At 51.2% G+C, this 22,596-nt stretch overlaps 6 protein-coding genes across 6 annotated transcripts; 3 read left to right on the plus strand and 3 right to left on the minus strand.

Annotated features, from left to right (window-relative positions):
• Positions 1-3,515: 3,515 nt before the first annotated feature.
• On the plus strand, positions 3,516-5,458 carry J4E82_004450 (uncharacterized protein; the record flags this gene model as incomplete). The annotated part of the gene is made up of 4 exons (XM_051730729.1): positions 3,516-3,621; positions 3,683-3,878; positions 3,931-4,336; positions 4,385-5,458. 4 exons carry the CDS (start codon positions 3,516-3,518, stop codon positions 5,456-5,458), a joined length of 1,782 nt encoding a protein of 593 aa, XP_051589485.1.
• An 868-nt stretch (positions 5,459-6,326) lies between these two features.
• Positions 6,327-10,644, plus strand: J4E82_004451 (uncharacterized protein; the record flags this gene model as incomplete). Its single annotated transcript, XM_051730730.1, has 3 exons — positions 6,327-6,407; positions 6,462-6,714; positions 6,770-10,644. The coding sequence occupies 3 exons, from the start codon at positions 6,327-6,329 to the stop codon at positions 10,642-10,644; spliced, it is 4,209 nt and encodes a 1,402-aa protein (XP_051589486.1).
• Positions 10,645-12,176: 1,532 nt separating this feature from the next.
• J4E82_004452 (uncharacterized protein) lies at positions 12,177-12,520 on the minus strand (the record flags this gene model as incomplete). The annotated part of the gene is made up of 2 exons (XM_051730731.1): positions 12,177-12,200; positions 12,281-12,520. The coding sequence occupies 2 exons, from the start codon at positions 12,518-12,520 to the stop codon at positions 12,177-12,179; spliced, it is 264 nt and encodes an 87-aa protein (XP_051589487.1).
• A 632-nt stretch (positions 12,521-13,152) lies between these two features.
• Positions 13,153-14,973, minus strand: J4E82_004453 (uncharacterized protein; the record flags this gene model as incomplete). The annotated part of the gene is made up of 2 exons (XM_051730732.1): positions 13,153-14,627; positions 14,682-14,973. 2 exons carry the CDS (start codon positions 14,971-14,973, stop codon positions 13,153-13,155), a joined length of 1,767 nt encoding a protein of 588 aa, XP_051589488.1.
• Positions 14,974-16,610: 1,637 nt separating this feature from the next.
• On the minus strand, positions 16,611-20,169 carry J4E82_004454 (uncharacterized protein; the record flags this gene model as incomplete). Its single annotated transcript, XM_051730733.1, has 7 exons — positions 16,611-16,778; positions 16,827-17,659; positions 17,722-18,301; positions 18,362-18,509; positions 18,921-19,558; positions 19,621-19,707; positions 19,759-20,169. 7 exons carry the CDS (start codon positions 20,167-20,169, stop codon positions 16,611-16,613), a joined length of 2,865 nt encoding a protein of 954 aa, XP_051589489.1.
• A 355-nt stretch (positions 20,170-20,524) lies between these two features.
• On the plus strand, positions 20,525-21,119 carry J4E82_004455 (uncharacterized protein; the record flags this gene model as incomplete). The annotated part of the gene is made up of 3 exons (XM_051730734.1): positions 20,525-20,701; positions 20,756-20,870; positions 20,935-21,119. The coding sequence occupies 3 exons, from the start codon at positions 20,525-20,527 to the stop codon at positions 21,117-21,119; spliced, it is 477 nt and encodes a 158-aa protein (XP_051589490.1).
• Between the last annotated feature and the right edge of the window lie 1,477 nt (positions 21,120-22,596).

Below are 22,596 nucleotides of genomic sequence, written 5' to 3' on the forward strand. Positions count from 1 at the left end.
CCCTCTTCCAGAGTTGAGCTCGTTGAAGATGTAAAGCGGATTATACTGGGTTATGTGCGAACCCCGCATTCACGACATCTGCCTGGCGCAGCAGTTGATCGGTCGCTGACTTAGTCCATCAGCTCTCACTCTACACTGATCTACAGGCGCTTTGCCTGACTTCGAAGAGCTGGAATCGCGTCGCCACAGAGTACTTGTACAGGAAGGTTGTGCTCGAAGTTCGTGCTCATGATGGCCAACTGGCTCTGTTCCGTCAATGTGTTGATTCTGGCGCACGAAAGCACTTGGTGCACACACGAAGCTTGAGCCTACTCAACTTACTGCCATGGGAGTTTGGAACCGTCTCATCAGCGGATTGTCCGATGGATGAAGCGACCAGAAATGCTTTGATGTCAGGGATTTTGCAAGATATCCCCTCCAACAAGCTCCGAGAGTTCCGGTAAGCTGACAATTTGCTGGAAAGTCACATCTCGCTGGAAAGTTACAGTCTGCTGGAAAGTTACGGTCGCATAATCATCGTATCTAGACCATGGAGGCAAAACCCTGCCCAAGGACATGTTGACTCACCGGTAGACATTGTTGACATGAAATCCGATGTGATTATAGTAGATTAGTAGACTGACAGATACGCAGTTACGTTGCTTGGGACCATGGTTATATGGACCCGAACCTCGTAAGCCTTCTCAAAGAGCACCAGCAGTCTATCGACAGTCTGCACGTGTTGCGTGGTGACTCCCGCAAGCTCATATCCCCAAAAACGCGTCGCGTTACTGTTGCTTTCCGCGGAGAACACGACCAGACACATAAATTTTTGCAGTTTGCTCTAGCACTACCTGCGCTCGATTCACTTTCGATACTTTTCCTGGAGGGATGGACCCAGAAAGTTCATAAATACTGGGGCGATGGTCACAACATTAGTGCATTTGCAGACCAGAAGATTGTAGCGCGCACACTCATGCTTGATGGTTGTATGCCTGACACGTTCGATTCTGCCCTCCCTTACGTCTTCGATTTGTCGCGAGTGACTAAGCTAGCTCTCTCAGATTGCAAATTGGATCTACTGCAACACCTATCCAGCTCACGCGAACTACAGAACCTGACAGACGTCGAAATACGGACCCCAGAACATTTCGATGAAACTGCAGGCGAGAACGCAAGAGCGCTGTTTTTGAAGAACCAAAGTCTTCAGCACCTCCGTCTCCACATCAATGGCCTCCACAGTGTATCTCTGGACCCCCAAGATACACCAGATGCAACACCATATCTGTGGCCGCTGCATCCGAGGCTCAAGACGCTTTCACTGTTAGATCTATATCGTGAGGGGGATAACGAGCACTTTCCTTTTATAGTTGAACCAGAGTTTCAACAGATATGCAGTCACTTTAGCGCCTTGGAACAACTCGGTCTGTGTTTCTATGACTTCGATATCCCTAGGAGTGAGGCGGAGAAAAGGTTTTCCTACGTAATCAAGATTCTGGTGAGTTCAGACTGCTTCCCGGTGTTGCCTACTGCAGCGTTCATGACCTGTCTTAGGAACCAATCGAAAGACTCAAGAATCTCAAGATCCTACATCTTTACCAGGACCGAGTTAGAACTGTGCGTCCATCCACTCCTCAAGTGCATATTTGCGAAATTCATCAAGAGTTCGCTACACGGTTCTTCCAATGGGCGCATCATCGATGTCCTTTACTTGAGGTTCTCATATGGGGTACTTATGAAGAGAATTTCCACCAAGAGGCGTGGCAGGTGACTGAAGATGCAAAGCAAGGACGAGATACTTCTGACTGTGGCGTAGACCGTGCGCCACAACAATGCTTCGTGAAGAAGTTGGTAGAGCTGGAAGACGGTACTTCCCAGATCGCAGGAGCGAGTAGGGTCACCCGGAGTCGAATTCGACATGACTTCCCGGAACTGCAAATACTGAGCTACGAGACCGGCAGACATATCGAAACTCGCCTGGCGGATGAAGCCGTACGTTGAGCAAAGATTTTGGTCCGAAGCAGGAAGCAGGGGAGATTGTTTTGGCAGCGAAACCTTGCCTCTCAAGCTCCAACTTCCAAATGCGGAGGTGAGCACCTACCTCGGCCGATGGTGGCTGTAGTGAAGAAGCCTCATTGCTGGCTTTCACATGGAATACGTGCCGAACGAGAGATGCTAGCGTTGAATCTAGTTCAGAACCAAGGCACGGCTCGGATGCGTGTCATGTCCTGTCTCCCGGACCTGCGGACTCATGGAACCGGCGCTACCATCGACGATCACGACGATCAGCTAGATGGCCGTCGTCTCATCGCCTCCGTTAGAACGACAGAGAACGACCGCAGGAAACGCCGATGGTATTTCTAAAGCTCCATCCCTGAGCGAAAGAAGACTTTGGAGCGGCGGGTCAAGCACTTGCGGGATACGCAGGGCCCAATCGCGCTTCTCCGGAAGCTAGCCGCTGGACCCTTGCCCCCCGACTCAAAGTGGAGTTGCGAACCGCGGGGACATGCGGAGACTATTTCGAAGAGAGCTGCTATTCCGAGGCTAAATATACTGCATGGTACGGTCGATGCAACCGAAAACTTAAATCCTACAGACGAGGCTCTTGAACTGCGCCGCATCGTTCGTCCAATATCGTATGGTACCCCATCGTTTGAACCCATAAGCGCGGACATTTTCTCTTGTAGATCAGGGGACCCCCAAGATGTATCTGCGTCTGACAAGAGAGATACTTGCCGTTGTTCTATATATGAGCGTAAGCGCGCGTTGATTGCATGCCTTGAACGAAACAGCATTGCAATCATTCCTGATTGGATTCCAGATTCAATGCTTACGGGGCATATTGCGACTATCGCCACGCGAGATCCCTCATGCGCGGCTATAATAGTCGAACGTTTAGATCGTACCGGCTTGGCTAGCAGAGGCCCACTGCTACACAAGAACACTACCACACCGGACATGCGTCCGAGTACAGCGTATCGCTACGGCAGTTCACAACAGCCTCGCCCACATGGATAACGTGGCAATCACGAGATGATAGACAGTCCCTGGAATCAACCTCGTGGCGAACAGAAAAAGCTATAGGAGCACCATTGTCTTGGCACACAGTCTACCAGGCCCCCAACATTACCCGGATGAATAGAAACACTCCAATCATGCCAACTAGTCTGTGGCCTCCCAGCGGCCCGGTACCGACGATCCGTTCTAGGGCGAGTTAATTACCTATTGTAGTTCTTCTCCCGCTGTTGAGTGTGGCTTGCATATTTCCAGGTACCCTTGGCCTGGAAGACGGTACGCAGTCTAGGAGAAGTCGTTCTTGACTACTGCTGGTATTAGTTCAATTTCAAGGCAGGTGGCCGTGCAGCAGGGCGTCCCGTGTCTTTGATGAAGCTCTAGCCCCAGTGTAGAGAAGCAGGAGTACTAGGCTAAAGCAAGGGACTGTAAAGGTCATCGAGCTACGATGGAAATAAATAGTCGGGCATCCCACTGGTAGTCTGGATCCAGTTGATCGACTCTGTACCAAACTTTCCGTCAAGATGGGTCGCTTCTCGTTGTTCGCTTCTCTGCTGTTGGCGACCAATGGTGTCTTGGGCGCCAAATGGATTGGTGAAGTCAAGAAGGTCGATGGTGTTGACTACCAATGTAAGCTACTACCACGTTTTGCTTCTTCTTCTTCGAATGCATGCTGATCACTGTATTCTAGGCAAATGCTACTCCGACAACGCTTGCTGGCCGACCAATGCAGACTGGGCGAAACTCAACCAGACCGTCTCAGGCGCACTTCAGCTCGCCATCCCACCCGGTGCTGTCTGCTATAAGAACTTTGAGAACGGCACCAGCGTGTACGATGCGGCAAAGTGTGCGGATACTCAGGCCAACTGGGGCAACGAGCAATGGCTGTATGATCAACCCTCCCAAGGGATACAAAGATCGATACTAACATAATGCCAGCACCGACCATCCGATTGCCGAGCTCTGGCCTTTCAAGACGAACAACACCTGCATGCCAACTGATGATCCATCGGGAACCTGCACACGTGGTTTCTACGGAAAATACGTCATCATGGCAACTACAAAGCAGCAGATCCGAGCTGGTGTGAAGTTCGCACGGGAGCGCAACCTCCGTCTGATCATCCGAAACACTGGTCACGACTTCATGGGTCGTTCCACCGGTTACGGCGCACTCATCATCAACACCCACAGCTTCAAGGACGTCAAGTTCCTCAAGAAGTACACTGGGCCTGGTGACTGGACGGGTAGTGCGGCCATTATCGGTGCTGGTGTACAAGGCCGTGAATTGTACAGGGAATGCTTTGCTCAGAGCCCCAAGGTGGTCATCGTTGGTGGAGAGTGCCCAGTATGTGTATCGATCCGGACGTCTGAAACCATCACTAACATTTCCTAGACGGTTGGCTGGGCCGGAGGTTACATTCAAGGAGGCGGCCACGGCCCTCTTTCCGGAATCTACGGCATGGGCGCTGACAATGTCCTCTCGTTCGACGCCGTCACCGCCGAGGGTAAATTCGTGACCGCCAACGCAAAGGAGAACTCGGACCTCTTCTGGGCTCTCAAGGGTGGCGGCCCCAGCTCCTTTGCTGTTGTCATCTCCATCACTGTCAAGACCTTCCCGGAAGTCCCTGTTGCTGGCACGATCCTCAACATCAACTCTACGCACACCAACGACACTGAGCTGTTCGCCAAGGGTGTTCACATCTTCCACAACCTGGCCAACCACTACAGCGAGCATGGCATGTTCGTGTACTTTGAGCTCGGCCCTGGTCCTCAGCGTCTCCACATTGCACCTTTCGTTGGTCCCAACATGAACGAAGAGCAGCTTGGAAAGGTCCTCGCCCCACTATACGAGCAGCTAGACGCGGCCAAAGTGCCTTACGACACCCACACTCGCGCCTTCCCTACCTTCTTCGAGTTCTACGTTGACATGTTCGAAGACGAGCCCCCGAACCAACAATCCGTCGTCGGCGGCCGCCTCTTTACACAATCCGACATTAGCGCCCACGGCGACGCAATCGCCGACGCTCTCATCTACGCCGCCATGCCCGAGCCCACCCAACTCGGTTTCAACGTCGGTCACATTGTCAACCCCGGCCGCGCTTATCCCAAGGTCGACAATGCTATTCATCCCACGTGGCGCAACGCCAGTAGCTTCGTCATCACCAACGTTATGATGACGGGCAACGAGCCCTGGGACGTTAGAAAGGAACGCGAGAACTTCAACACCAATGTTCTGGGTAAGCGACTCCGGGATGTGAGTCCCGCTGGTGCGAGTTATGTGAACGAGGGCGATCTCAATGAACCGAACTGGCAGGAAGCGTACTGGGGAGGCAATTACCCCAGGTTGTTGAAGATACGCCAGAAGTATGATCCCGAGGGTGTCTTCTTTACTGAGACGACGCCTGGTACGGAGAACTGGAGTGTTATGGACTATGGTACCAAGCTTTGTAAGAAGAGTACCAAGTAGACGTGAGCGTTTTTCTTCTTCTCTTGTTCTTTTTCTTTTGATAGACTATTAGCGAATGATAGATAAAAGCACGTCGCTGAGTGCGGAAATACGATAATATCCAAACCTTCCTTTTGTGTTAGTGCTCGTATGTTTTGGTATGGGTTGCGACAAATTGTCGTTTGTGGTGTTGCGAGGGTTCCGTTAGAGGTCCCTGGAACCACCCCTCACAAGCTAGAGATGTAGTGGTGACATATATGAGCACTTGTGCCTGTAATCAAGTAGTGCTTATCGCTGATAGCGTTTGTCTTGTCGACAATACGCGTACCCTGTATGGCAGCAATCGAGACACAGCGTGGCGTAGCGATGACTGCAACGCGCTTCGAGACCATCGACAAACATTGTCGTAGACGGTGACCTTGAAAAGCGCGTACTGCAGAGCATTGACGCGCCTACCTGCATCCCCTGTGGATTTGTGCCGACGTGGCGTCGTGATACAAAGCTGGGGAAGAGCGGGAGCGATGACGAAAGAGTCGCGTTCAGCGCTAACCGAGGGCGGGCTAGCATCAGCTCACCTTCACAAGCCAATGGACCTGGAGCCTCTGGTACCAGCCATCATCCCAATTGTTTGCGAGCCCTCTGCTGTCTATCGCCTGTTTGTGCATTAGCCCCGAAGCGTGCACTACTTCCGCTCCTTGCGCACCCGCCGTATACGCTCCCGTCGCTGTTCCTCGCCTCCGCCATCCATCGCATTCCGAATCATCGCACCAGGCTCCTATTCACCACGACAGCCACTTTGACGTCTACACCAGATCGCGTGGCCGTCCTTGCCAATCCGCATGCTCCGCGCATGCCGAAACACCTCCAGACGATTGTTTATGTCGATTGAATGCCTCCCGTGCTGAATCCCTTCTTACGGGCCTTCTTCCGTAGTGCACTCCCCAGCCAGTGCCAGCCAGCCCAGCACCACGTACGATACATAGCAGTGTACAGGGAGACATAAAACTGACCCTGCATGACATAGGTCCTTCTCGTTCCCACCACCGAAGTCCTCCTCACATCGCGCGACAAGGAATCAAACACCTCGTACATCGACCTCAGCGGTTCCGAAGACTTCCTCGCAAGCCATGTGCTGCGCGTACCCGGCGGAGTGGGGCCGAACAATCATCCCAAGGACTCGGGTAGTTTCAGGGAAACGCGGGGGAAGGCGAAGCAGTTTACCACTGCAAATGGCCGGACGGTGATAGTCAAGGATGCCTTCATCTATAGCAACAAAGGTGCGCATACACGTCGTGTGTCACGGAATGACTTGCAAGTGCTGACATGACACAGGATTCAAGACACTCAACCAGGCGCAGCTCTTGAGCGATACCATCTTCTACCCCGACTCCTTCGATGCCCAGCCATGGCTCGTCTACTTTATATCCCGGCCCCTCATAGGCACCTTCGATGCGAACCCTATCATACCCGCTACACTACAGCCCAAGCAGGATGCAGGAGCAGGGCCAGGAGCAGGACCACCGGTCGCAGCGGGCCCGTCTGGAGGCGCCAGCTCCTCCATGCCTCGGAAGAAGGAAGTCAAGTCCTTCAGCGACCTGTTGAACCACTTCCCAATGATTGCACGTCAAATGCAACCAGGACTGGAGAGGCTGTTCAAGGAGTTTGGCAAGGAGCTTGAGAAGCCTTTGCCAGCGACACCATCACAGAGGTCGCGGCGATCGTCCATGAGTTCACGAAGACGCGGGTCAGTGTCCTCAGGAGAGACGACGCCTTTCTCTATACACAGTAGCATGTCACACGGCACGAATGGGTTTGTCTCAAATCTGGAGATTAGCGACGAAGAGGACCAGATGCGGAGATCGCTAGAAACTGCAGTAACAGCGGCCATTGACCTCTTCCAGATGGTAGATAAGCAGCAACTGTCATTATTGGGCGCCACGACCGACTTGACAGGTCCCATCGTGGAGCGCATGATTGAACGATACATCGCCGAGCAAGTACACCACACAATCCTCTTCCCACGAATTCGAGAAATACGGCTCCTAGAAGACACCGACCTTGAGCGCCGCACGCGACAGATGGTGGACATTGATATATCGCAGGTCGGCATCGACATCGGCCATGGCCGCAAAGGCAAGCAAGAACTAGCTATACGACTTTCTAAGGCTGTCGATATGTTCAAGAAGATGGGTGTTGCGGGCAGTCCACAAGAGATGTTGGAAATACTTCTCAGCGTGCAGAAGCACATTACAATGCCGGATGAATCACAAGAGAAGGTCATGACAAATGGAGAGCAGATGTCGGAGAAGCAAGATCATCTTCTTACCATCAACGCGGATACACTTGTGTCGCTGTTGCTCATAGTAGTGATAAGAGCGCCTGTACGGCATCTGCAGGCACGACTTTCATATATGCGACATTTCATCTTCATTGACGACGTCGAAAGCGGGGAGATGGGCTATGCACTCAGCACATTCGAGGCTGTCCTTTCCTACCTGACGACAGATTCAGGCGGTCTACGAAGAGCAAGCCGACGGAATCGGGCGTTGTGGCAGGCCACGAAATCTGGTGATCTTGAAACGATGCAGGGTATACTGGAGCCCGATCGTTCGTTCAATCCAGATCTGGATAGCTTCTCGGATGAGAGCGATACCCCACCAAGAAATCGCCAACTCAGGTTTGCTGCAAGTTTATCAGATTTGCATTCTGTAGGAGGCACTACCTTGAATGGGGACGATGAATACTCATCACGACGGCGAAGCATATCTCGCGACAAGAGTGCGCATGAAGATGGTCCCCTGGCACACATATTCCCTTTCCAGCGCGCTCAAACTCCACCACTACCTGGCAGGCCGAAGATGAAGAAGAGGGTGTCCATGGATACTAGGAGTATGTCGAGTGGCTCCGCACGATCGTTCCGATCTCGTACAACCCTTGATTCCCGGGTTAGCGCCATCGAGGGCGACGTTTCGATAGAAAAACTCACCATGACACAAGGGCCTGATGGTGAATCGGTGATGATGATGGCGATTGAAAACAATCAGGATAAAGCACTGCAATATCTGCTTAGTCTTGCCGAGTACTACACTCCCTCTTATGTCTTTGAAGACTACAACAACGAAGGCACCAATTTGTTGAGTGCAGCAATACAACTGGGGCATACTAGAACGACAGACACGATTCTCAACTACATCCTGGACAACAGCCCCAGTCCCCAGGCACTGAAAGAATTTCTCTCCAGACCAGACGCGAAGGGTAGATGCGTGGCACATTATCTCTTCAATCAACCTCGACTTATAGACCGCATCGGGCATCTTTTGCCCTGGCAGCTGAAAGACAAGAACGGCCAGACACCGGTCTTCGCTTTGGCTAGGGCATACGATCACGATGAGTACCACGACATGGTCGATAAAGCACTGCTCGCCGCGACTCACTATCAGGATGACGGACAACCATTACATCTTGACGAACACGTTGACAACAAGGGAAACAGCCTGCTACACATCATCACAGACCCTCAACTAGCAGCAAAGCTACTGTACCGCTGTGATTCCGATGCCAATGCGACAAACGATCGACAGTTCACACCACTCATGGTAGCTAGCAAATACGGCCGAACGGACATGGTGCGAGTGCTCTTCCAAGACCCCCGAGTAGACCTTTCTTACAGAGACGCCCGTGGCCTCACCGCCGTGGAACTCGCCAAAGACGACGACGTCCGAAACCGCATCGACGATCTGGTTCTCCTCTCGAACGAAGCCGGTCCAGACGGTCGCACAACAACCGTCGTTCGCTCCTTCTTTGTCGAAGACGGAACAGTTCGCCTCGTTTTGAAATCCGGTGCGCCCAATGACAACAAGACCATTACCGTGACAACTTGTCGTAGATCGTCGCAGGATTTCGAGAACCTTGCAAAATGGCTCGCACAAGAACATCCTGCGTCTTGGTTACCTGTCATACATAACCTAGCATCCCCTTACCTGATTCCGTCGAGACCTTCGCGGTCGATTCTGCGGGATATGCAGTTACGCCTCGATGCGTTTCTCAAAATCCTGCTGCGACATCCCACCTTCTCCACGCACGAAATGGTCTGGGAATTCTTCTTGGTGCCTGACATCGACTCGTCGATGCTAGCCGAGCGCTCCGCGCGGAAAGCCGAACTGCGCGTTGAACGGTTGAGAGAAGAGTATGCGCCTATATATGACGTAAGGGAAGTGGAACTCTTTGTCCAACACATGCGGGAAAACATCCGGGCGTTACATCATGCGTCAAGGAGTGTGCTGCGGCGCGCAAACAAAGTCCGGGCTAGCGCCAGTGATCTCAACGATGCAGCAAAGATATCGAACACGGCTATGCATTCGCTTACCTTCCTACCGGAAGTCCATCTCAAGGCACTGGACCGGTATACAGCGTGTTTAAAACAGAGCGACGCAAGTCCCATGTCAGGATTCTATTACTCCATGCACGCCATCTCCTCGACCATCACCGCCATCCTAACCGCTTTATCCCGCCCTTCCACCATCATCACCCAAATGGCAACGACGCAGAAATCCATCGACCGCCACAACCTCTCCGTCCGCCGCAGCGACCGCTGGCCCCTGGGCCTCTTAGACGACGCTCGCTCCCGTGTTCAGCGCGATGCGCAGGACAAGATGGATAAGAGTAGAGGCGAATTGGAGGATTGGGGCCGCGAACTCCGGTACACGCAGCAGGTTGTTGCGCAGGAGTTGGCGAGCTGGCAGGAGAATAGGGTTGAGACGGGGAAGAATGCGCTGAGGGAGTTGGCGAGGAAGATGGTGGTTGTGGAGCGGGCGAGGTTGGAGAGTATGAGGAGGGCGGTTAGGGGGTTGGGGATTGGCGGAGAGGTTGGTGGCGTTGGCGAGAGTACTTCACATCATCAACATCAACAACATGGGGGGATTATGGCGAATGGGGGGTTAGTCAATGGGTTTGCCGATCGTCATCATCATGATCATGGTATGGATGTTGCTGGGCCGCTTCTTCCAACGGTTGAGCAGGCCAGGTTCCACGATGTTACGGATGAGGATGTTGAGGAGGGACCGGGTGCTGTTGAGGACTCGGAGGCTGAAGGCGTGGTTTTGTCGAATGGAGAGGTGGCTGCCGAGGAGGTGCCGCCTGCGGATGAACTTGCGCAGGAGTCGATGATGTCGATTGGGGGGATAGGGGGGGATCAAGCGGTGGGGTAAGGTGTGAATGAGTACCTTTTGTGCCATGTGTATTCGATTCCATCTCGTCCTTTTTTCGTTCTTATTCTCCTTATTCTTATTCTTCTTTCTTGATATCTCTCTCTTTTTTTTTCTCGTTCGCCGGATCCATCATAAATCTTCTTTGGGTAGACGGGTTGTGTACGATTGGGTTAGGGGGATTGGGTATATGAGTGTGCTGGTATGGGCGAAGACTCATGTATTGGTGGGATGGCGGGGGAGAGGATGAGAAGGGTCTAATAGTAATGTTTACGACCGTGTATTCTGAACTATCTTTGGCACCTGATGACAGCTACACAGCTGTTTTTACCTCTGGTAAGGATTGTTTACTCCTAAGAGTACGGCTTGTTGGTGAAGTAAGAGTGGCTCATAACACTGAAGGGAGTGCTGCGGACGGCTGCGCAAGGAGTTGTGCTCTATAGCACTCGAATGCAAGCAGGAAACTGATCAGGTGCTGAAGGAAACCAACTATGGCTATAGCTTCTGATAGCGTATGATATGGGATTTTGCAGAGTGGTGCAATGACCGAGAAGTCCAGACCAATCACCAAGTTATGCGAGACTTCCGCTAGGGCCATGGGAGATAAGTCGAGAAGATAGAGCGTTAGGCGTTTAGTTTGTCCATTAGATGAGGGGATAGAGCTTCGTTGTGTCTATCCTTGTGTCATGTATGAGAGAGAACTTTCCTTGGCAAGTCACCTGGGTGTTCATGATAATCGGTTTGTAAGCCAGTAGCTCATTTGCTTCATCGATAAACCAGGCCTAGTTTTTCTGATCAGATCGAGTGATAGCTACAGATTGCTATTGTTTCCAACAAGAGAGATGTTGTCAGCAGGCTGTTGGTGTCAGAGACATGCTTCCCGACGGCCATCGGATTAGTGCTTTCGCGGGCAGTATAATGGTAACACTTTTGTCTATTTCAGTTGTCTACCACGTCGTGTATAGTCATCTCGAGCATCTGTCAGCCCTACAAGGTTTACCGAGGCAAGTCGCATCATTAGCTCCAAAAGCGTGGAATGCCTCGACCTGGATGCCTAGTCTCGTGGCAAAAGACACCGAGCGCATAGATCGTTTCGCCTAAGCACCCTGGCACGTTGATAGGGCACCCTTGCTGGGTAGTGCGAGTACGAGTGCGGCACCGAGGAAGGTTCATTTCGGCTGATGTACAAGCCAAGTGGGGCGCCATGGCGTCCCAAGGGGAAATTTACTCCGCTTGGCCCTTTTCATGGCTGACGAAGGCGTGATTTGGCAACAAGGTCCACCAAGATGAGTCCGTCGGGCTTGGAATCTGACTGTTTTCTGAGTCGCGTACTGACAAAAGTCGCTGTTTCGAGGAAAGAAGAGTTTTTTCTTGTGTGCTATATGGCGTGATTTGTGGTGGGTACAGAAGATAGAGGCCAGGCATCGATAAGGAGGTATGGCCGTACACGATATGTCACCGATTCGCTAATAGTTCGGTTCCGAGCTTGTTATTATGTCATATATCTTCCTATTAGCTATCCAAACCTGAATTCCCTAGCTTCGCGTGCAGCACTCCCACTAGAAAGCTCACGTTAGTAAATAGAATGTAGGGGGGCTTGAAGTACACGTGGGTTTGCCACAAGGGAATCGAAACATACATTAGTCCAGGCCTTGCAGATCCCGGGAGCAGTATTTGTGCTTCCCCCTTCAGTGCGTCCTACATATTGACCAAAGCCGCATTCTGCGGTTGGCAATCTACATTCGGGAGATGGACCTGAGGTCTTGCTAACGAGGCGACAACCTGAGTTTGGTCTGAATTGTGGTGCAGGGGTAGCGAGAACAGGAGATGCGAGTATAGTCAAAGCGGCCGCTAAGCCGATGATGCTAAAAGAAACCATAGTTGGACCCTGGGTCGTGGAACAAAGTGGTAATGTTGATAGGAAAAATGTTGTGTTGCGGAATACTGGGAACACATGTTGACAACTTATATAGATCTGATGTGCGAAATTGTGCCGGCCTACTTTGGAAAGAGTGATCGTGTTGACGGTATAATTACGGTGTTTGCGATGTTTCTTCGGAACACTGTGCACACCGAGAGATGCAGCCTCTAATAGAGTCGTGATACGGTTGAAATCTGCCTATGTATTCCTTTGAACCTGCAATAAGGCCAATCGAAGTGAAGACCCTGTCTTCAATGCATGAAGCTTCGTTATGACGGTGGTTTTGAGTCTAAAGTGCCAAAGTAGGTGCATGACGCTTCAAACGGCGGCGGAATGATAGTTTGGAACCCACTCCGCCCTTAGCTCTCGTACATGTCAGCGTAGATCCACTCCGCCTAGGGCCAAGCCATCGAAGCTACCGAGGCGCCGCCATAGTTAGGGTCGTACATCAATGTAATGCGGCGCTCGATTTGTCCGAGCAAACGAGCCCTCTTTGTTTGCTTCGTCATGGGTATCGATTAGCTAGAAATACTATACGCCATACATGCGCCTTGCGCCATTGCTTGAAAAGACAAAAGTAACATATCCCGCTAACCTCTGACTTCAAAATCTCGAAATGTGACCTTTTGGTCCGTTACGTCGCTTCCACTGTCACAGTCATCACGCGGGCTATTACTCGGACTCGCATTGCGGTCTCTGAGTGCAAATATGCCCATGATCGTGCCTGTAAAATCCCGTGCACTCAGCATAGTAGTATCCACCATGTCGACTTGCTTCCATCGTCGGTCACGGTCAGGGTCGCGGAACTCGAGTGCGTAACGCTCTTCGCCAGCGATGATACGGAGGTCTACGGCTGTGGACGAACGCGAGACGGGCTCTGGGTACGATGCTGTGTACTCGTAATCGTTGGACGCGTCAACGAAGTGGACGTGGATGAGACGGGTGGACAGGGCGACGGAAATACTAGCGTGGCGCAGGGGATCTTTGTATACAGTTAATCCACCTATCGCGTTTGAATGAGTGGCCTCGTTATCGAGGAGTACAGTCGTTGCAGCAATGGCGTTTACGCTTCGTTGGCGGCGGGCCAGTAAAGCGAGAGGCGCTGTTGCGGCGGAGAGTGTCGAAGTATGAGGTGTGAGCGCTATTGAGCCGGATTTCTTGTAGGGACTCCGCAGTGGCTTATGCAGGTATAAATCGTCCAGGTGGGGGTTTACTAATCGCGATTTCTTGATCAGCTGTGCCGCAGCGAAACCTAATTGTACTGTGCGCGGTGTGCTGAACGACATTTGTGGCTGATCAATAAGGGGCCATCCGTCTTTTGGCCACTCTACTGTTGTGAGAAAGGTTTCGCGCCCCATTGGCGCTTTGTTCTGGTCTCCCTGTACACCCAAGACTGCTGCCCACCAGTCCCCGTTCATATCTTGGAAGATTTCTCCGTGGCCAATATTTTGCACGTATTCATTCCTGCCATCCGCAGTCATGATGGGATTATTTGGACAAGATTCGTACGGTCCCCAGATATCTCTTGAGCGTGCCATGGACAGCATGTGATGTTCGAAGGTCCCGCCTTCAGCCACTAGTAAATAGTACCAACCATCCTTTTTGTAAATGTGTGGACCCTCGGTATCTCGTTTAGCAAAGCCGCCCCAAATCTCACGCGTTTCAGATAGTGCGGATCCGCTTCTGACGTCAATTTCAAACTGCTTGATCGTGCAACTTGGCTGTTTCATGCGATCCATCTCCATCATCCATGAGCCCTGGATATACGCGCGGCCATCATCGTCGAAAAAAAGTGAAGGACTGATGCCGTAAAAATCAAATGGTATCGCGTCGCTCCAGTTGTCGGACCAGATGTCGTCAGTTGTTATTAGAAAATTGTCGGTTTGCCAGTTGTCCTTTCCGTGGGAGCAGTTTGTGCAGGCGATGTAGAAAGTGCCGTTGTGATGTCGAATAGTGGGTGCAAATAATCCTCCAGATGCTACCATCACGTTGCCATCATCGAGGGGTATCGCAGATGTAGTCGCATTGTGCAGATCGAGTTGTGTGGATCTGTTGATTGCATTCCCTTGGAAGCCTCAGCCAGCGCTCATGCCAGAACAGTGCGAAGAAGCAGACGAACCGATATGCCTCCAGTCTTGCAGATTCGTGGACGCATAGATTGGAATACCAGGGAATAAATGAAAGGAAGAAGTCGCCAGATAATAGATGCCGTCTACGTGAACGACAGAAGGGTCCGGCGCGAATCCAGGTATTATCGGGTTGCTGAACATTGCTTTTTGGTTTCCCTGTGGATGATGAATAGGGCAAAGGTTAAGGAACTTGAGGGAGACGGCGAAACGAACCAGATCGGGTCGAGCAATGTAGCTCGAGCCGATTATAGTCGGTCTCCATCGCTCCGAAGTTGTTGTCATGCTTTATTACTCCATGGAGAAATTCCTTTACGCGTATCGCGATTCTGTTTCGCCACGGAGAATTATGCGGCGCTTAGCCTACTGTGGCACGGAGCCCGGCGCCGCTAGCCAATCGCACCACATGGCTAGACTTCCGCCGTCCACAATCCCAGTTGTGGGGCCGTCACCACGTGCTCGGTAACAGATGTCCATGATTCGAGGTCTTGCCATTTCGCCGTGGAGAAATACAGTCTACCCCAGACTATGCCATGAGGTCAGACAAGCATCCTCCCCGCGTTGTTATAAGTACTGTGGCAGAAATAGTGTAGAAACGTAGTTCAAATCTATTATATGGCTCCAAAACGTCTAATATTCATCATTCGACTACACCAGTAATGCGCATTGATGGAAGGGTCAATAGAAAAGACCGTCCATGGTCAGATGCCCAAGTCCATACCGTTGACCATCGAACCACTCATGAGAGCCCAGGGTTTAGTGATCTTTGGCAACAGAAGCGAATACTAGCGTATGACCTGGAGGGGGGTTTTCGTCACGTAGATGTCGCTATATTAAGGTTAAACAGCGTGCAAACACTGTGTTAGCTTATTAATACTGCACAGACACTCTGCTAACACTACGACAACACTATATTAGTGCAATATAGCGACATCTACGTGACTAAAACCCCCATCCGCGCGCTATGGTAGCATGGTGTATGTCGAGCATATTTTCGCACCCATCATCTATCTAATCGTCGTGAATTAGGCCTGCTTGTCTTCCTCCTTCCTGTCAACTTTGGGTTTGAACTTGTTCTAATCGGCAACATCATCGCAATCCCTGCATTTCTCGATCGATTTGGTCAAGAGACAGCCACAGGTGCCATTGAGATAAGCGCACGCGACCAGCAAGTGTTGAACACTGCTACGACAGTTGATATTTTCGTGGCTGCCTTCGCTGCTGGCTTCATTGCAGACAAGATTGGTCGTCGCAAGGTAGTCCTTGCCGGTTGCTTACTTTGCATCGTCGGAATCTTCGTTCAGGGGTTCGCAAACTCTATCATGATGCTCTTTGGGGGAAAGATCATCAGCACACTTGGGTACGGATTGGGCCATGTACTTTCTCCTGTATACGTTGCAGAGATCGTACCCGACAATTTGCGAGGGATATGCTTGACTTTGGTGGTGAGTTGACTGAGCTTACTTTATTGCTTAGCAACACCACTGACCCTCCCAGAATACTATGATCGTGGTTGGCCAGTGGTCCTGCGCACTTGTTGGCTATGGTGGATCGTTCATTAACAACGATTGGCGATGGCGCATGCCTATCCTCTCGCAGCTGCTACCCCCGATTCTAATGGTTGTCCTAGGCAAGATACTTCTTCCTGAATCGCCTTCGTGGTTAGTCCTTCACGGACAGCATGAGAAAGCCATCGCAGCCCTCCGTAAATTCAACAGCCCAAATTACGATGCTGCCGCAGCCGTCGCGGTGCTAGAGGCAGCGGTTCAGAGAGAGCGCACACTCCAATCCGAGAGCCATCCCAGTGGCAATGCGTTACGTTTTTGTCATTTCATCCACCCGTTTGTGATTCGAACATGATACTCAATCACAACCCATTCATCTTCAACGATGAAGATCACAGCCATCGCGGTGCATCTTGCTCAGAATCCACGGTTGAAATCGAGCTCTTCGGAGACGCGAGAATCCAGTCTCGAAAGGACATCTAAGAGAGTGAAGAATAACGATTTAGCACGTTCGGTTAGTGCTAGGTTGTGACTTTGCTGGATGAGTTCAAGGAGAGTCACTCCTATTCTTCGAATCTTCTCTACCTTCAAAGCTGTCAGCAGATATACTTCAAGACGCATATCGTAACATACACATGGCTCCCCATTCACTTGGAGAGACTCGATAGAGACCTCTGATAGTACCCTGACCATGTCACTAGCGATGTCGAGCCTCCTCAACGCAAGCGAGTACGACGTTCCACTAACGCCAAGATGTTCGGATATTCCTGTTTCATAGAACCTCTGGAGAAGAACCATCTTTAAACAATAGTAAGTCACACACAGGTTTGTTCTTTGGATATCAAAGGCTCGTTGAATCCGCGTCGATGTCGGCGAATCAGGATCTACTGTCTCGGGTACCTTGATGTCAAATCGGCAATGATCAATCATGGCAATAAAGTCAAGATAGTCAGTGATGACGACTTCATGAGACGGGCCGACTAAGGCAGATCGATCCTCGACGCCTTCGTTCCAGATTTCCAAGGAGTCGAATTTTATGATGATGCTCGACGCTTTTGTCCACAGGTCTTGACAGAGGTCGTATCCCTGTCTGACCACGCTCTCTATGTCGAGAGCGCTCGGAGTGCTCGAATAATCCAGTAAAGGTACATCAGGCAAAGATCCACGCCAGTACATCGTGGTGACTTTAGCTCCCAGGCACGCGCGGTGAAGCGAGATTGGACGCCCGTTCAAGATCGCCGCAGACCTGTCAGCCGTATGGATCTGCCAGAATATGCTTCTGAGGAGACGTTCCTCAAGTGGATCAAGATTCTGATAGGAGGTCTCATCGTAAAGCCGCATTTCTTGCGCGAAACGTATAGCCTCTCCAAGTACATGCCAAGAGACGCGCGTTTTGCCAACGGCATGTAAGGCGTTCGAAAGATAGTACCTCGTGACTAGAGATATATAGTCTAGATTCTCAATATCTTTAAGAACAGTATCAAGTCAGCTCGTAGCCTGTGCGTGCCGTATAGATTGTTCCACCAACCGTAATCTTCGTGCGACTTCAGCGTCTCTCGCGATGCAGTAAGAAACTGACGTCCGATTTGTTCTCGCATTGGGAAAACCGAGACAGGCAATGTCAGAGCAGTAACAGCGCACAATGCTGTTAAAAGTGTGCGACTACGTAACACTGCCATATCCTCACCACCGTTACCTTGCAATAAGGGTACCATGGCACGGATTGATGGTTCATGGACGGTGGGCGATATGGGAAAGAGATAGTTCATGTACAATGTGATACATTGGTCTGCGATGCCGTGCAGCGCAAGGTCGGGTTGTTGGTGTATTTGGGACGAGGGCTGTAAGTTTCTCGCCGCTGACGAAGGAGCACCTGTAAGTGACACCTGCAGATCATACGATCTGAAAGTCGTGTTGCCCAGACGCGCATCACTTTGATGGACTGTCGCACCGGCTTGTCGCATGGATTCGCCATCTGAAACCCTGAAAGTTGGCTGTGTAGTAACGTTCCGCTTGCGCTTTGGTCCCCTCTTCTGGGGTGCTATGTTATAAACGCACTCGAGGCGTGATATGCGGCAATTTGCGCATGGTGTTGATAATGCATCGCACTAACGAGGTCAGCAAAGCCTTGAGTACGTACCGTCTTCATGTCTCCTGCAATGTCTTACTCTAACTTTGCGACGCTTGCACGCGTCGCAAGCTCTTTTCGCGACTGGCGCCGAGGGCCTGGTGTTCACAGCATCAGAGTTTGAGTCGCCCCGTGAGTTGTCGGAAGACTCGTGAAGTGTTGACATAGCAAACGATGAGATGCACGACCTATGGGGTGCAGAGTCGCGTGGTAAATCTCCGTGGAGAAATCAAGATTAGTCTTAGCCTCGGTAAAGCTCGAGTGCTAGCCTCAAACGGACATAACGCATGACTACTTCAGTCTCCATCGTTTGATGACGCGCATGACTTGTATCCTGCTCTAGCAAAGCCAAATTTGTAATTCGAACTATGTCAACTGATACCAAGCATCTCAAGCCACGGGTAATGAAGTTAGCTGGAAAAGAAGAAATAGGTGTCACGAGGTAGAAGTCTGAGATGATAACAACATTCCACACGGTTGAAGCGGCGGGCGTATAGTCGAAACGTTACCTAGCTATGTATAAGACAAGCTATGATTAGAGGATATGATATAGGAAGACAATGGTAACTATCGCGAATTAGGTGTTCTTCCACGCCCACCTCTTACCCATCCACTTTACCAGATACACCAAGCCGATCAGCACAGGAACTTCAATGAGAGGTCCTACTGTGGCGGCAAGTGCCTGGTCGCTATTGGGACCATATGTAGCGACGGCAACAGCGATAGCAAGCTCAAAATTGTTACTCGCAGCCGTGAAACTCTGGGTTGCTCCCAACTTGTATCCATACCCAAGCTTATTGCACACGAAGAGTGTGAAGAAGAAGATGACAACGAAGTATACCATCAGGGGTGCGGCGGTTCGGACGACGGAGACGATTTGATGAACGACCTGTTGTCCTTGAGAGGCGAAGAGAACGAGAATGGTGTAGAGGAGGCCGACGAGTGACCATGGGGCAAGCCACTTGAGGAACACCTGGTCATACCACTTCGCACCTGCCAGCTTGCGAAGCAAAAGGCGTGTCAAAATCGCAGCGCCAAGAGGTATACCGAGGAACACGGCGACGCTTGTGGCGACTGTTTCGTAGGAGACAGCGACGGTGCCAGTCTCGCGGCTGATGACCTTGACGAAGAGGATTGCGAGGGGCGCATAGAGTATCATTTGGAGAATAGAGTTGACTGCTACCAAAATGGCACAGTATTCATCGTCGCCACCTGCGAGTCCGTTCCAGATAAGGACCTGATAGCAGGTGTCAGTCAGAGGAAAACGAAAGCGAAGATTCTGGACGTTAACAAGCATACCATGGCAATGCATCGTGCCAACCCAACCAATATCAATCCTGTTCGCAGGTCGCTCTGATCGGGAAGGAATGCCCACGCAAGACCGAGCTAGCTTGAGTCAGTGTAATACCGGCAAGAAAGGTTTGGATGAATGCCTACCATGAGCAGTGGGGCGATGACCCAGTTCATGACAATACTGAAAACGATCTGCACCCAGAGTGCGCGAGTGCGGAAAAGACGGTGTAGAGTCTCGTAGCGCACTTTGCACAAGATGGGATACATCATAACTAGTAGACCTATGGCGATAGGTATGGATACCCCAACGAATTTGCCCTTTTGAAGCGCTGGCCCGATTTCTTCGACGAAATTACCGAGGAGAATACCCACCGCCATGGCGAGAAGGATCCAGAGTGCGAGGAAACGATCAAGATATCCTAGCCCTTTGATCACTGAGACGTGGTTCGGCGCTGCTTGTTCTTGGATTGGCAGACTCTCCAGGTCGGTGCCTTTGTCGGATGAGAGAGTCTGAGTTGAATTGGGCCGCGGCCCTTGATCTAATGTTGAAGACATGGTATTTGTGTTTGCACTTGTGCGATAGGATATTTCGGAGCTGTGATTATCGAGGAATCAAGGTACCGATGCTGGGTAGAAAGCATCTGTATTTTATGTATGCCATTGTGAATTTCGATGGCATATCGATTAGCATTGCTCCAATCATCCTCCAGCAGTGACATACCAGGGAAGATGTAGGGCATAGTATACACCGCAGGGGCTAATTTGACCTAGGGATTGGACCAATCATCGCCCACCAGTGACTTACTGAATATCTCGACGCCAACACATGGCAAGGTCACTAATCCACAACTGCTTTCAAATGTTGCGAAAAATTGCAATTGCTTGCAAATCCTCGGGGAGATCTCTAGGAATGGCCACCTCCACCACGAACAATCTCTCACACTCACTATGGCATGTAGCCTACCCAGCGCCCAGAAGCACGCCTACTCTCATTCGCCGAGAACAAGTTCTGAAGATGATGAAGCAAGGCGCAGATTCTTCTAGCAGGGACTTTGTTCTTGTCGACTTGCGTGGCAACGATTACCAGGTGACGTTGATTTTCGTTCACACACTTTATTCTGAGACTAATCAGTTGAAATAGGGCGGCACTATTCGCGGTGCGATAAACCTTCCTGCGCAAAGCTTGTACCCTACCATACCCACACTCTATTATCTCTTCAAAGATTCAGGTCAAAGGAAGGTAATCTGGTACTGCTGTAAGGCCGCTCCTGTGCGATAGCAACTACACTTGCAGCAGCGCTAAGTATTATCGCAATGCAGCTTCTTCAAAAGGACGTGGTACCCGTGCCGCAGGTTGGTTCGCCGACCATATAGCGAATCAAGGAGATGCGCAGATGGAGAGCCTCGTGCTTCTTGATGGCGTTAAAGGATGGGCAACGGCTGGCGATGAGTACGTGCAGTCGATGATTGCATATGACGCCAGCGTCTGGTCGGCAAAACAGTAGTCGTTGCTCGCTGTAGCTGGTACACTAGTGAACTGTGAAGCCGAGTAGAAATATAGCGCAATTGGAACCCAAGTAGAAAGAAGGCCGGTGGTCGTGAAACACGGTCTGAGTTGCGGTCGCATGCGGCAGTCCTACTCATGTCGCTCTCTAACCTAAGATGTTGAAAAGCCCGTTGGCATCCCATTAATCTCTTCGCTGTCCGACCTCGAAGCCACTGAACTCAAATACGAGCATGTCTTCTTCATTCCTGATGTCGCTATGCCCTTGTCCGGAGCGAGGGCCAGAATTTAATAGCTGGTCGTGTTGGATAGGATCATGCATTGCCAGCCACTTTGCGCATCACTTGACAGTGACATGTTGGAGAGTCATGGTCTCGCCATCATCGTGCAGTGTAGTCTACTATGTCGGGGAGTATTGCGTGTTTCAGGTTTGAGAATCCTATCATTTGGGTGGTTCAACATTGAGCGATATGAAGTCGGGGTGCGCCTTGTCCTTTGGCTTGTTAATCCAGATTTGGCTATGCGTGGGTTGGATGCCGTTCCGCTAATGAAGTGGTTGGACTCTAGATTGTAAAACGTGCTGTAGATTGCGAACCCTTCCAGGTCACTAGGTGCATGTTCGCCGTTGAAATAGGGGGTGGAGCGACAGCCAATGTGACCCCGCATTACGCAGCGATCAAGCTAGCGCGGGCGGTTATCTCCTGCTGCCGTCCCCAATCCTGTGGTTCACCCACTTTCACCTACGTCTGCGCCCCAACACGGCGCACTCACGACATGCTGTTTTCCGCCCCTCTTCTTCATGGCATTCCGTTACCGAGAGCTCTTTGCATGGGGTTGATGTTGTCGCCGCTGCCGCTGCCGCGCTGCCCACATCGCAGCCTCGACGGGACGATTCGGCTTGCTGTTTCGCTTGCCTTTATTTGTGCCTGAGGCTGAGCGTATCCAGGTAGGGAGTACATGTATCGCATTGCATCCTTGCGTGTTACCTCTTGACGAAGTCGTTGCACAAGTCTGGAAGCCTCGAGACCAAGATACCGCGAGATGGGCGGCTGCGCAGTGCACGGGCGAGCCTTATGATCTATGATCGGCCCGCATCAGCCCAGCTCCGGGGAACGTCTCTTCCCGGATCGAATGCAGGAGCCGAACGTATCCAATGGCCATACAGTGCTAGAGAGCAAATTCAACTAAAGATTGCGCTCTGGATTTCCCGCAGCATCTGACCCGTGCTACGAGCCATGTCCGTCGCCTTTCTGTGTCTCAACAGCAGTGTACTACTTGTCCTACAATACACTCAGCCCTAAGGAAAACTGAAGATTGCCTGACACGCTATTGTGTACCATACACACCGAAAATCTCACTGTCACGTCACTATATCAAGCATGCGAGGCTTAGTCTGCGCCGTAGCAGAAACTGTCAAGCGTCGTTCTTTTTGTGTAGCAAGCCCGAACACGGCAAGTCAGCGCTAGGAAACCCCACGC

The sequence above is a fragment of the Alternaria postmessia genome, assembly GCF_024291825.1.
Source record: "Alternaria postmessia strain BMP 2775 chromosome Unknown scaffold_21, whole genome shotgun sequence".
NCBI classification, from domain to species: Eukaryota; Fungi; Ascomycota; class Dothideomycetes; order Pleosporales; family Pleosporaceae; genus Alternaria; species Alternaria postmessia.